This window comes from Pseudophryne corroboree, chromosome 1, assembly GCF_028390025.1.
Source record: "Pseudophryne corroboree isolate aPseCor3 chromosome 1, aPseCor3.hap2, whole genome shotgun sequence".
Lineage (NCBI taxonomy): Eukaryota > Metazoa > Chordata > Amphibia > Anura > Myobatrachidae > Pseudophryne > Pseudophryne corroboree.
Window position 1 is genome coordinate 827,119,022 of NC_086444.1, and position 12,551 is coordinate 827,131,572.

Here is a 12,551-nt window from a genome sequence, read left to right on the forward strand (position 1 = left end):
GTGTGACCAATGTTCGTCTGATGCAGCATCTTTGTGTGTAAACGGTAGATCTGAGAAGCCACTGAGGGCTTCTCTGTACATCAGATCACGGCTGCTACATCTTCTCAGAATCTCTACAAACAACCAGAACCAGATTAAGCCCTCACAGGCTCTAGACAAGATACTGATTTGGGGGCCCCACCCCGATCCATTGATACAATTAATACCTTTGCTAGAGAAATTGGAGCTGACGGAAAATCTTTAAAATAACCCCCTCCCACTATAGAAACAAAAACTAAATTACAAAACGAACACCCATAAAGGAAAAAAAAAAACACATTAACAATAAGCTGTGATAGGTAACATTTTCAATCAACAGTGCCTGCAAATCCATCAGCACGTCATGAAAACCAATCCTATGCGCAAGTACCCTGTTGCCACACAGTTACACCTACCCAACTGCAAGTGGAGATAGTACTGAGATATATACGAATATATAGGGACGTGCAATCAGGGGAGGCAGGGGAGGCAGTGCCTCCCCTGTCATTAATGCGTAAAATAATACAAAGAAGATACTTATGACACATAAGTATCTTCTTTATTATTTTACCTATCATTAATGTGTGAAAATCAGTTTGGGAGGCACCGATCGTGGTGCCTCCCGTAGTGATTGGGAAAGGTATGGGGAGCGGGGGGCGGGCGCGGGCGGGGCCTAGCAATGGGCAGGAAAAGCCCATTGAAATAACATGGGAAAGCGGCACCATTAGTGGTGCCGCTTTCCTACAGGGACGTGCTTTCAACCTATGAAAGCACGTCCCTGTGAGTGTGAGTGAAGCCACAGTGATTGGCCAGCGGATCCGTCACTGGATCCGCTGTCAATCACTGTGTGGGCGTCGGTACCAGCGGAGGTGCGGGCGGCGGAGGTGCGGGATGCGGCGGGCCGGGCGGCGGAGGTGCTGGCGGCGGAGAGGCGGGCGGCGGTAGCGGCGGCGGGACGCGGCATTCAGGCCCCTTGTGAAGAGTTTGGCAGCGGAAGCGGTACCCATTTCAAAAATGGCGCCTCAGCGTCATTTTTGAAATTCAAGATGGCCGCCGCGAGCCAATCATGGCTCGCCGCGTCATCGCCCCGCCCCCTCCCGCTGACTTATATAAGTCAGCGCGAGGCAGCGGCTGTCAGTCCGACGGCGGAAGAGGAGTGGAGAAGAGCTCCTGAAGACTGAAGACGCCGTGGAAGTCCTGGATGGGCGGCGGCTATGCAAAAGAGCTTAGCAGCCGCCGCCCACCAGGTGAAGATGCTGGAAGTCCTGGGAAGGCGGCGGCCATGCAAAAGAGCTTAAAGGCCGCCGCCTCCCAGGTGAAGACGTCGTGGAAGTCCTGGATGGGCGGCGGCTATGCAAAAGAGCTTAGCAGCCGCCGCCCACCAGGTGAAGACGCCGGAGCAAGACCCCAGAAGCCCTGGGGAGGTGGCGCCCCCCCAGGTGAAGACGTCGGAAGCCCTGGGAAGGCGGCGGCCCCCAGGTGAAGACCCAGTTTAATAAAGGATTTTTTAAAGAATGTGTCGTGGTTTTTTTTCAATATTTTCTTTACAGGTGCCAGCGGGCCCTTTATGTCCGGGCATGCTGGCACTTGTGGTTCTCCAAGTGCCAGCATGCTGGGGCAGGCTTGCTGGGACTTGTAGGCCACCTGTAAAGAACAATATTACTATTCTTTGCAGGTGGACTACAGGTGCCAGCGGGCCCTTTATGTCCGGGCATGCTGGCACTTGTGGTTCTCCAAGTGCCAGCATGCTGGGGCAGGCTTGCTGGGATCTGTAGGCCACCTGTAAAGAACAGAACATACAATGAACCCCGCACCCACCGCCACCAGGGGTGCGGGGCATAGCACTGGGCTATCAGCCCAGTGCTGGTTGTTGCTCGGGAGGGGGGACCCCATTTAGATTTTTTTGGGGCTACACTTTCCGAGGAATTCCAGCCCTGGGCTGACTGGTTTGGGGGGTGTTTAATGGCATGGCAGGGGGACCCCACACTGAGTGTCTCCCCTGCTATGGCATTATTTTCCCTGGCTGGTTCTGCCTGGTGCTGGTTTTAGTGGTGTGGGGGGACTGCACTTTTTTTTTTTCGGGGGGGGGGGGGGGGGGGGGTGTTTAGCTGCAGTGCCTCCCCAGGCCCTGATCTTATCGCACGTCACTGATATATACAGTATATGACTCTAATAGGGCACGCACCACCACTTTCCCATTTTTGTGATCGCCATACAATAGTAAGAGCATTTTTGTGACTGCCCTACATCCATGAGACCAATTTTGTGACTTACATACACTTCAGAAATTTTTTTTATGATGCTTGGCTCATATACTACATAGAGTATTTTTGTGACTGCTGTAGAAAACTGAGAGCATTTTTGTGACTGCCATATAATACACAACATGTTAAATACCACTATACAGTGTGTCCGCCATACACTGCACAGACCATTTTTGTGAACGCCATACAACAGAGACCATTTTTGTGACTGCCATATAATACACAGCATATTAATGACCACTATACAATACAGAAAAGTTTTAAGACTGCCACACATTATTATCCCCTAAGATTTTTTTTTTTTTTTAAAGCATTAACACCTTCATCTTATATCACCCTCATTATAAAACCAACACACAACTTACGGTAATAGCCCCTGATCTATGGTACACCCACACTCAGCTCCAGCTAAAGGGAATAGTAGCTTTTGACCTGGGAAGCTTCCAACTATGCACCTTCATGTCACTACGGCCAGTGCCAGATTAAGGTCCTCATGGGCTTGGAGCTGAAGTTTATGATGGGCCTATTGTGTGTCGCTGCAGGGGGTGGGACTACTGATATGGGGTGTGACCAGTGCTGTGGGGTGTGGCTAGCATCATGAATTGCATAGCTACCCACCTACCTTCGACCCCCTCAATCTCCCTCCCCTAGGCCTTGCGGAGCATTCACACCACAAATGAGCCGTAAACAAAGATTGTGATTAGGACCCTGCTACCCTCTCTCCCCCTACACTACTCACTCCCTGCTTCCCTCACTCTCAGGGCGTGCTTAACTCTGTATTACTAACTGTTCTTCCATCACTCAGCCCTGCACCTCTCCCTCTTTCCATGCCTTGCTCAACACAGTCCTCCTACTCCCTGCTACCCTCTCAGGGGCCTGCTGACACTGGCAGAATTCCATCCAGGGCCCCGCATCCTGAATACAGAGGTGGAAGTGGGCCATGGGGCAAATGAGAGGGCAAGAGGCTGGGGCTGCCCTCTGCAGCTGGACAGATAGTGGCTGTCAGTCCTCCTGTGCCCTGATGTGTATTCTTCTGCTCTCAAAAACAGAGCACCGTGGCTTTCCCTCAGTATATCAGACCCTGCCTGACAGCCCCAAGCCACACAGCAGGCTCCGTAGAATCAAATATCCTGTGCAGTGAAGAAGATAAGAGGAGGGTGGGAGCCTGGAAAGCACACTCTTGTTGGTCTCCTCCACTTCCTCTGGAGCATGACTGATAGGACAGCGTTGCTGACTGGCCAGAACGCATCCTGAGGGATCCAATATTGTTTTTTATTTTATATTTCAAATCCCGGTACACTTCTTCACACATACACACACCGCCCCACTTCAACACACGCAGTAGTCTAAGTGGAAATTTTGAAGTGGGGATATGTAAAAGTAAAGGCTGTAACTCTGCACGCCGGGGTGAGGCCACTCAAAAGGGGGCGTGCCCTTAAGTGTAGTTTACCACACCATATACCCCTTATACACATTATGCACCACAATAGTTGGATCCCTTATACTATCTAGTACTGGTGCAACTTTCACATTACGTGACACAGTATGAGCCGAAATTCACTCTATACCACACAGTAAGAGCTGAAATTCACATTATAGCACACGGTAAAAGCCGAAATTCACACTATACCACATAGTAAGAGCTGAAATTCACATTATAGCACATGGTATGAGCCGAAATTCACATTATAGCACACGGTATGAGCCGAAATTCATATTATACCACACGGTATGAGCCGAAATTCATATTATACCACACGGTATGAGCCGAAATTCACATTATACCACACGGTATGAGCCGAAATTCACATTATATCACACGGTATGAGCCGAAATTCACATTATACCACACGGTATGAGCCGAAATTCACATTATATCACACGGTATGAGCCGAAATTCACATTATACCACACGGTATGAGCCGAAATTCACATTATATCACACGGTATGAGCCGAAATTCACATTATACCACACGGTATGAGCCGAAATTCACATTATAGCACACAGTAAGAGCCAAAATTCACATTATACCACACAGTAAGAGCCGAAATTCACATTATAGCACAAGGTAGGAGTCGAAATTCACATTATACCACACGGTATGAGCCAAAATTATGAGACGAAATTCACATTAAGCCACACAGTATAAGCTGAAATTCACACTGAATGAGACAAAATTCAGGGACAGGGAGAGTGACAGCAGGGACATAGAGACAGGGAGAGTGACAGCAGGAACATAGGGACATGGATAGTGATAGCATGGACAGGGAGAGAGACGACAGGGAGAGAGACAGCAGGGACAGGGAAAGAGACAGCAGGGACATGGAAAGAGACAGCAGGGACATGGAAAGTGACAACAGGGACAGGGACATAGGGACAGGGAAAGTGACAGCAGGGACATAGGGACAGGGAGAGTGGCAGCAGGGACAGGGAGAGTGACAGGAAAAGTGACAGCAGGGACATAGGGACAAGGAAAGGTCGGCGGTGCAGAGGATGAGGAGGCTGTGGGTGGTGGAGGAGGCAGCTGTGGGTGTCTGCGGCGCAGAGGAGGCTGGGGGCATCTGCGGCGGTGTGGAGGAGACTGTGGTGAGGTGGATGAGGAGGCCCTGGCCCGCGGCGGTGCAGAGAAGGCAGCTGTGGGCATCTGCGGTGCAGAGGAGGCTGTGGTCGGCGGCCTTCGGTGCGACTCCTAAGACTGCCACTATTTCTAATCTGCTGCTGACAGGCAGCCAATCAGGAGCGGCCGCTCCTGATTAGCTGCCGGTTCGAGAGCTCCAATTGGCACATGAATAGCTCCAAATTTTAAAAGATGCGGCAGGGGTCTTCACTGTCAGTGCTCGCAGTGCCAGTAAGCAATATCGGTGTATTCCGGCCCACTTTCGAGCACTGAACACACGTATAGAAATATAAACACCGCCACACTTTGACACACATATATATTCATATATATTCACACCACCCCACTTCGACACCCACACATATATACACACCGCCCCACTTCAACACACACACATATATATATATATATATATATATACATACACACACACACACACACACACACACACACACACACACAAAATCTATCTCTGTATATACCTCTACACGTATGTATAACATGCTTTGCACACTATAATACAGACACTATACATATCTTTATATACATGTTTATGTTTATATAATTAATATTATATTTTTACTAGAATTTTTTTTATTATATATAATATATATATATATATAAAATAAAAAAATATATACTGTAGCTTTACTAAACAGCTCCTCAGCCTGTCCTCAGCATACCATATTATTAAAAGGCTAGAGCAGGAGCAGCAGCAAGGCAGCCAACAGCCCGGGTCTGACAGCTCATTTCAGTCACTGCATTCCAGGGGGTTATCAGACGCCGGGCCGCCTTCACGGAGCAGCAAACGTACATCACAACTGTGATGTGGATGTGAAGTCTGTGCGCACACTGCACAGTAGTGGCGCGGTGGTACCTTTTGTGAAGCCACACGTGGCGCGAAGGAGGCAGCAGTCCCCGTCCGTATTCGGCACATGAAGGGCTAGGAGAGCCTTTCACTGCAACGCTCCATGCAGGAGGCGGCATTTGATCCACGGGCGCCGCGGCGATGGGGGAAGGCGTTGATGCTGGAAGGGGGCGGGGCCTAGGAAACTGCAGGCAGGCTGCAGTAGAAGGAAACATTTGTTTCCTATCTACAGCAGCACGGAGCTCTGCAGATGCGGTGGGCCTATTTGGAGTGTGGGCCTGGAGCTGCAGCTCCATCAGCCCCATTGTTAATCCGGCCCTGACTACGGCCACCTAGGGATTCCAAGGCACTTCCACTGGCCCTGGACACAACTTACATTTGAATAACAGCCCATCAAAGGTAATTTCCTCCTTATGATTTAAGTGGTGTGGAGATGATACTGGACTAGTACCAGTGCTGCAAGTAGAATTTTTTTCTTAGTGGTACTGATAGTAAAAATGGGCGCGGTCACGTGTCATGATGGGGCCTGGTCACACAAAACTAGGGGAGTGGCTACATGACAATAGGGGCATGACCACATTATACCACACACCGTATTGCCCATTACACATTATGCCACACACCGTAATGCTTATTATACATTATGCCACACACCGTAATGCCTATTACACATTATGCCACACACGTAATGCCTATTACATATTAAACCACACACCATAATGCATATTACATATTGGGGGTAATTCCAAGTTGATCGCAGCAGGAATTTAGTTAGCAACTGGGCAAAACCATGTGCACTGCAGGGGATTTAACATGTGCAGAAAGAGTTAGATTTGGGTGTGGTGTGTTCAATCTGCAATCTAATTTGCAGTGTAAAAATAAAGCAGCCAGGATTTACCCTGCCCAGAAATAAAATAACCCACCCAAATCTAACTCTCTCTGCACATGTTAAATCTGCCTCCCCTGCAGTGCACATGGTTTTGCCCAATTGCTAACTAAATTCCTGCTGCAAACAACTTGGAATTACCCCCATTATGCCACTGACACAATTTTACAAAAATGACCCTTATAAATTATGCCCCAGGGGTGGCTGGTGGTACTGCGTACCACCACCATTTTTCTTAATGGTACTACGTACCACCCTACTTTCAGCACTGGCTAGTACAACAACGCCAATAACATAACCCTCCTTATGAATAATGTATATTTTGCCATTTTTCTAGAGTAAGCTTTGAGCCCTAATTTACAGATAGTTTGTAATAGAGTACATTATCCTGTTTTCTTTCTCTGAAGTACAGTTATTCAGTGTATTTCACATTTTATCATTTTACAATTAACAATCAAAATCCTTTTCCCACCCCAAGATCTATATTGTTATCTCTGTACCACTGAAAGTAAGCAACAGTTGCTCTCAGAATTGACATTTCTTTAACAAATGTACACTTCAGATATCATCTATTTCAGTGGTTTCCAAACTTTTATGAATCACGGCGCCCTAAAATATCAGAATTTTTTTCACGGCACCCCTAGGCCAAAAATTTCTTAATGTAATATTTCTTTCTAAATTTCTCAATAAGTAGATCGTGTTTATATGTCATCCTTATGGTCAGTTGTGTGGTGAGGGACAGGATTTGCTTCTGTTTGGCCACATATTTTATGACTGGCAGCCACCAGCACTGGTTTTGCCTATTATATTGACCATGTATAATTTGAATTGGTCCTGGACCACCACCCCAGGGCACCCCTGCAAGTGTCCCGAGGCACCCCAGGGAGCCACGGCACACAGTTTGGGAACCTCTGATCTATTTCATTCTCAACATTTTCTTCAAAAATGATTGCAGTGAAGACACGTTAGGGAGCACTTTTACAGGACTGACTCATACAACATATATTGATCTGAACGCTAAGGTAAAATGCCTGGGGATAAGCTTTCTGGAATGATACTTTGTATAAGTTAGCAACTGACAGCATTTCCCTTCTACTCCACGTGAGGTTTCTGTCCTCCTTAGGATTGCCTTCGGACTCCTGTCTGTACTATGATTTGAAAGGTGTACAGCACCCATCAAACTCCCCACCTGCCATTGACATTATAATATCTCTATTGTCAGGTAAATTTATGGACTATGCTAATATAAGACACAAATACACAAAATCATAAATTGCTACTTAACAAATAAGATCGTACAAATCTCAACATTGAAATTCTTCACATTATTACACACACACACACACACACACACACACACACACACACACACACACACACACACACACACACACACACATTCATTCACTGGATGCACAATTATAAAAAAGAAATAGCAAGCATATTCCAGAATATCCAGAAATAAACCAGCACACAGTATTTGCCAAAATATAAAAAAAAGGTGTATTAATGTCAGGGCCATAACTGGAGTGGCTGATACTGTCGCACAGAGTGCAGAATGCCCTGTGACCCAATTTATTCTGTGACACCTCACAGGTCAGTCTTTGGTGGGGCAGAAGCATACAGCGTGATGGCTAATGGGTTTTATTTTTTTCTCTGTTGAGAGACAATGTGTTTGTCTTTTCTGTAGAGGCCAATTTGTTTGCCTTTTCCTGTGGGGGCCAATGTGTTTGCCTGTTCCTGTGGGGACCAATCTGTTTGCCTGTCCCTGTGGTTGCCAATGTTTTGTCTTTTCCTCTGGGGGACAGTGTATTTGTCTTTTTCTGTGGGGCATAATGAGTTTTATTTTTTTCTTGTGATGGGTTTTGCCTGTGCATACATCTGAATTGCACCGCACATACAGATGTGTCCTCATACATCTTGCCTCAGTGCGTCACACCCCACTTTAGAGCATGTGCAGTATGAAGACATGCAAGATCTGACTCTATTTGTCTTCAAAATAGAAATGTCCACTGGGTTACCATAACAATCGAAAACAGGAACATATCTATAATGGGTGCAGTGTATGCAGTGCACATGGGCTCCAGAGTCAAGGAGAACCCACACCACGCATACTGTAACCAATTACTATATTACTTTCCACCACTGTTGGAGGAATCACTAGGGCCATTTTTCCTGAGATATGTACTCACTAGGAATCACTAGCAAAATAGAGCTGGCATAATTTTCCCAGAGATATGTGCATGCACAGTAGAAAAACCACTGGGAAAATGGAGCGATGCCATATTCCTGGAGATATGTGCATACACAGAAGGCATGGCCATCGGCATATTTACCATCGATGGTAAAATAGCAAATGGCCATTTGTGGTTACAAACTAAGCAGTGGGTGACCATCAAGGTTTTACCAATGGATGGTCTTCCTGTTCTTTCACTGACTGCCTGTGGGCCAATGAGAACCTGGGGACTAGCCATGCGGGTGTCAGTGGGTGGGGCGGAGCTATGCTTCGTGTCCCAGCACCTTGAAGCAAAAATAAAAAAAGGAACCATAGGGTGGTTCTGAATCTGTACCACTGATGGTGCGAACCCATCTGGTTCTCCTCCATTAAAAGCAAAAGTATTCACCATGGGCCATTAACCAGCAATGATTTGAAATCATCAGTGTCCGATGGCCAGCTTTAATGCACAGTATGTCTGCTCAGTGCATGTGCTGCAGTGGGTGGAGGGTGCATTGAGACTGCACACCAGCCCCCTCATCTGATGAAATGCCTATGATTGTAGCATTACCTATCAGATAGAGTGACCCTTTAGCTGCAGTCAATTTATCTACACTGATATGTTGTTTAAATGACAAATGCATTAAAAAACTCATTTCTCATGCCTGGTCTAACTTGTTATGTAATCCTGCAAACTCATGGAGCACGCAAATCTTAATTTCCCATTTGTTCTTCTTATCTCTTACTTTCTTTAACTGTCAAGTTATAACATCCTTTCTATTTCTTGCATTCACTGATTCCCATAACATGAATATGAACTTGTTAATGACTCTACAAGAACATGCATTGGCCCACTACATCCTGGCCCTACACTGGTCTACATTGCAGGAAAACATGAAAAAAAAAAGTCTGACATCTGAGCTATGACTGCTGGAAAACATGCCCTGCACGTGCCACTTTCACATGATGCAAATGTATTTGAGTAAGAAAGGTGACCTACCTATATTAAATAATTGCATAAAGGTACAGGTGCCCCCTAACACTGGCTAAAATGTTCCCTGATGTACCAGACACGTGCTGGAGATGTAATGAAGAAACGGGCTCCCCGATGCATGTTTGGTGGGACTGCTCCATACTTCGTCCCTTTTGGGATAAAGTCATTGCAATCTCAAAATTGATAGTGGGTTCGGAGGTTCCCTCTGAGCCTGCCTTCTGGCTTCTCAACTGTGTTACATGGCCCCTGTCGACCTACAAAAACTCTTTACTAAAGTTTCTCAATAGCGCAACCAAAGCGGTTATTCCGGTTCGCTGGTGATCTATTGAACCTCCTACTATGAGGGAATGGGTTGCCAGGGATGACTGGTATATGTCTATGGAAGAATTGCGGGTGACACCGGAGTCTCATCGGAGATTCACGACTATTTGGTCCCCTTGGTTGGAATTTAAGTCCTCACGGGCATACCCGACATTAGTGCTCTAACTTGGGCCCTTCACAGTGACTTCTATTTCCAATTTCTAACTGCCTTATTGTTATTTGGAGCTAGGCGTTGATACTTATGCTTCTTGAGCCGACTGGACCTAGGAAAGCCCACACTGTCTTTACACTCCCCTCCCTCTCTCTGATTCTCTTTCTTCCACCCTGTTCTCTTTTCTGTCCCTTTTTTCTTTGTATGTTTTAGTGTTAAGAAATGCTTTGTCTAGACAGCTTTTACTTAGAGAGGCCTGGTCTGACTTAGGTTGTGAGGTATTTACCTGGACACTGAGTCTCTATATAAAGGGCCACAACGATTATGTTTAACTGTCACTGCTTATACCTATTGGATTGTATTTTCCTATATTACCAGTTAAACTATGTATGCTGTCTTCTTTATTCTGTTATTCTCTTAAAAATCAATAAACATTTATTGAAGAAAATAAATAAATAATAATAATTGCATTAAAAAAAATAGAAAATGTGTACCGGTATATAAATTTATTTTTTTTTTTTTACATTTCTCCAAGTCCTTTCTAACCCCAATCTCCTAATTTCTCTCAAATCACATGCTTTATGGAGGGCATCCTCAGGCAAACAACCATACTTATCTACAGTACCTGCATGCCACTGATTTTTATGCAGACACCCTCCCGTAATTCCCACTCGGTTGGTAGGTCCACGGCAACAACCGAGTAGGAATAGAACCTGTGGTTGAGCGTACCTCACCACCGAGTCCGAAGTGCGGCGAGCGCAGCAAGCCCGCAAGGGGACTCGCTAACAGTATACCAGCAGACGGGATGCCGCTATTGGGATACTGACAGCTGGCACCCCGTCAGCCGGTGTATTATCCCCATTCCTTATAAGATATGTATTATACACACACATTTTATAGCATGATAAAAAAAAAATATTATTTAACTTGATTCATATTTCATTCCAGTACAGAGTTATTATTAATGTACTTATATTAATGAATGTCTGCAGCACAAAACACACGGGTACTGTTATTACCTTGGAGATGGTTAGTGGTTCTCCATGCTCTAGTCCGCCTTGTAGAGTAAATCCCCACGGAGCTCCTCCCTGTAGTGTTGCTTGTATGTATATGGATGTGACAGTTGACTGTGCAGAGGATGGCCTCCGATCCATGTTCTCTGTCAGTGTCACTCAATCGACATTGTCAGTTCTCATCTATTCTTTATAACCAAACAGCATGCATAGTTCCAAGATCCCACATTTGCTCCTGTTCTGGGAAATAATGCAGGACACAACACAATCCTCTTAGGTAACTATCTTAGCAGTTGATTAAAAAACTAGGCTTGTCTTTTGAGTGGTGCTCGCCGTTTACCAATGACTTTATTTTACATGTCCAATTAGCTTCATACTGTACATGCAAAAACAAGGAACTTTTGAGACCGTTGCTGCAGAACGTGTGACATGTAAAGTAATGTTTGTTTTTGACTGATGATGCTGCTTCTCTAGCTACCCCAGACTTACCATTACATTACAATAGTCTATCTTTTCAGTTCATTGCATTCAAAGAATGAGATCTCTCCTTTTCCAAGCTGCACTGTTTTCTTGTGAGTGAGCATTAATTTTCTCCTGCAGTGCAGTCCATGCCACAGATCTTGGAATGTCCACTAGTGCTGTGAATGTGACGTCTTTTCTGTACAGTAGGAAATCTTGCAGGATTTATGAGCAAATCAAACTGAAACGCAGGTGGATTTTCTCCTAGCAGAGGAAGTGAAAGTGTTAGACAGTAAATCCCCCTTCTCTCCTCACTACATCTGCAGATTACACTGTGACTGCATAGGGAGGACAAGGGGAGTGAGAGGCAGAGGGTGTGAGCAAAGGATTAGAACAAGTCATGCTGATTTTACACAGCAAGTAGCCAAATGATATGCAGCTAAGAATAGAGAGGGTTGTTGAATAACTGAGCATATCAAAACTTCCCATGTATCATAAATACTGGGACTAGGGAACTTTTACACTCACGTTACCTTCTCTGTAAGGGGCCTAATTATTCAGCTCTACAATTTTGCCCTGTTAATGAACATGTTATTGCCACTATTCGCGGCGATATGAGATTCATTTATGGGGCAATTTATCACAAAAATTATGATGGGGCAGCATATGCTATAAGCAGAGTTGCCTAAACTCCCTCATTCTGCAGGAAACTCCTGAAATAGCAGCAATCTCCCTGACTCCCT

The 12,551-nt window shown here is 45.6% G+C and overlaps 1 protein-coding gene across 1 annotated transcript in view; it reads right to left on the minus strand.

Annotated features, from left to right (window-relative positions):
• Window positions 1-12,105, minus strand: part of LOC134911492 (protein Shroom3-like) — a 246,690-nt gene extending 234,585 nt beyond the window's left edge. Inside the window, exon 1 of the mRNA XM_063919676.1 lies at window positions 11,356-12,105. Coding sequence (XP_063775746.1) covers window positions 11,356-11,490 — 135 coding nt within the window. The 5' untranslated portion in view covers window positions 11,491-12,105. The remainder of the gene's footprint in view (window positions 1-11,355) is intronic.
• Between the last annotated feature and the right edge of the window lie 446 nt (window positions 12,106-12,551).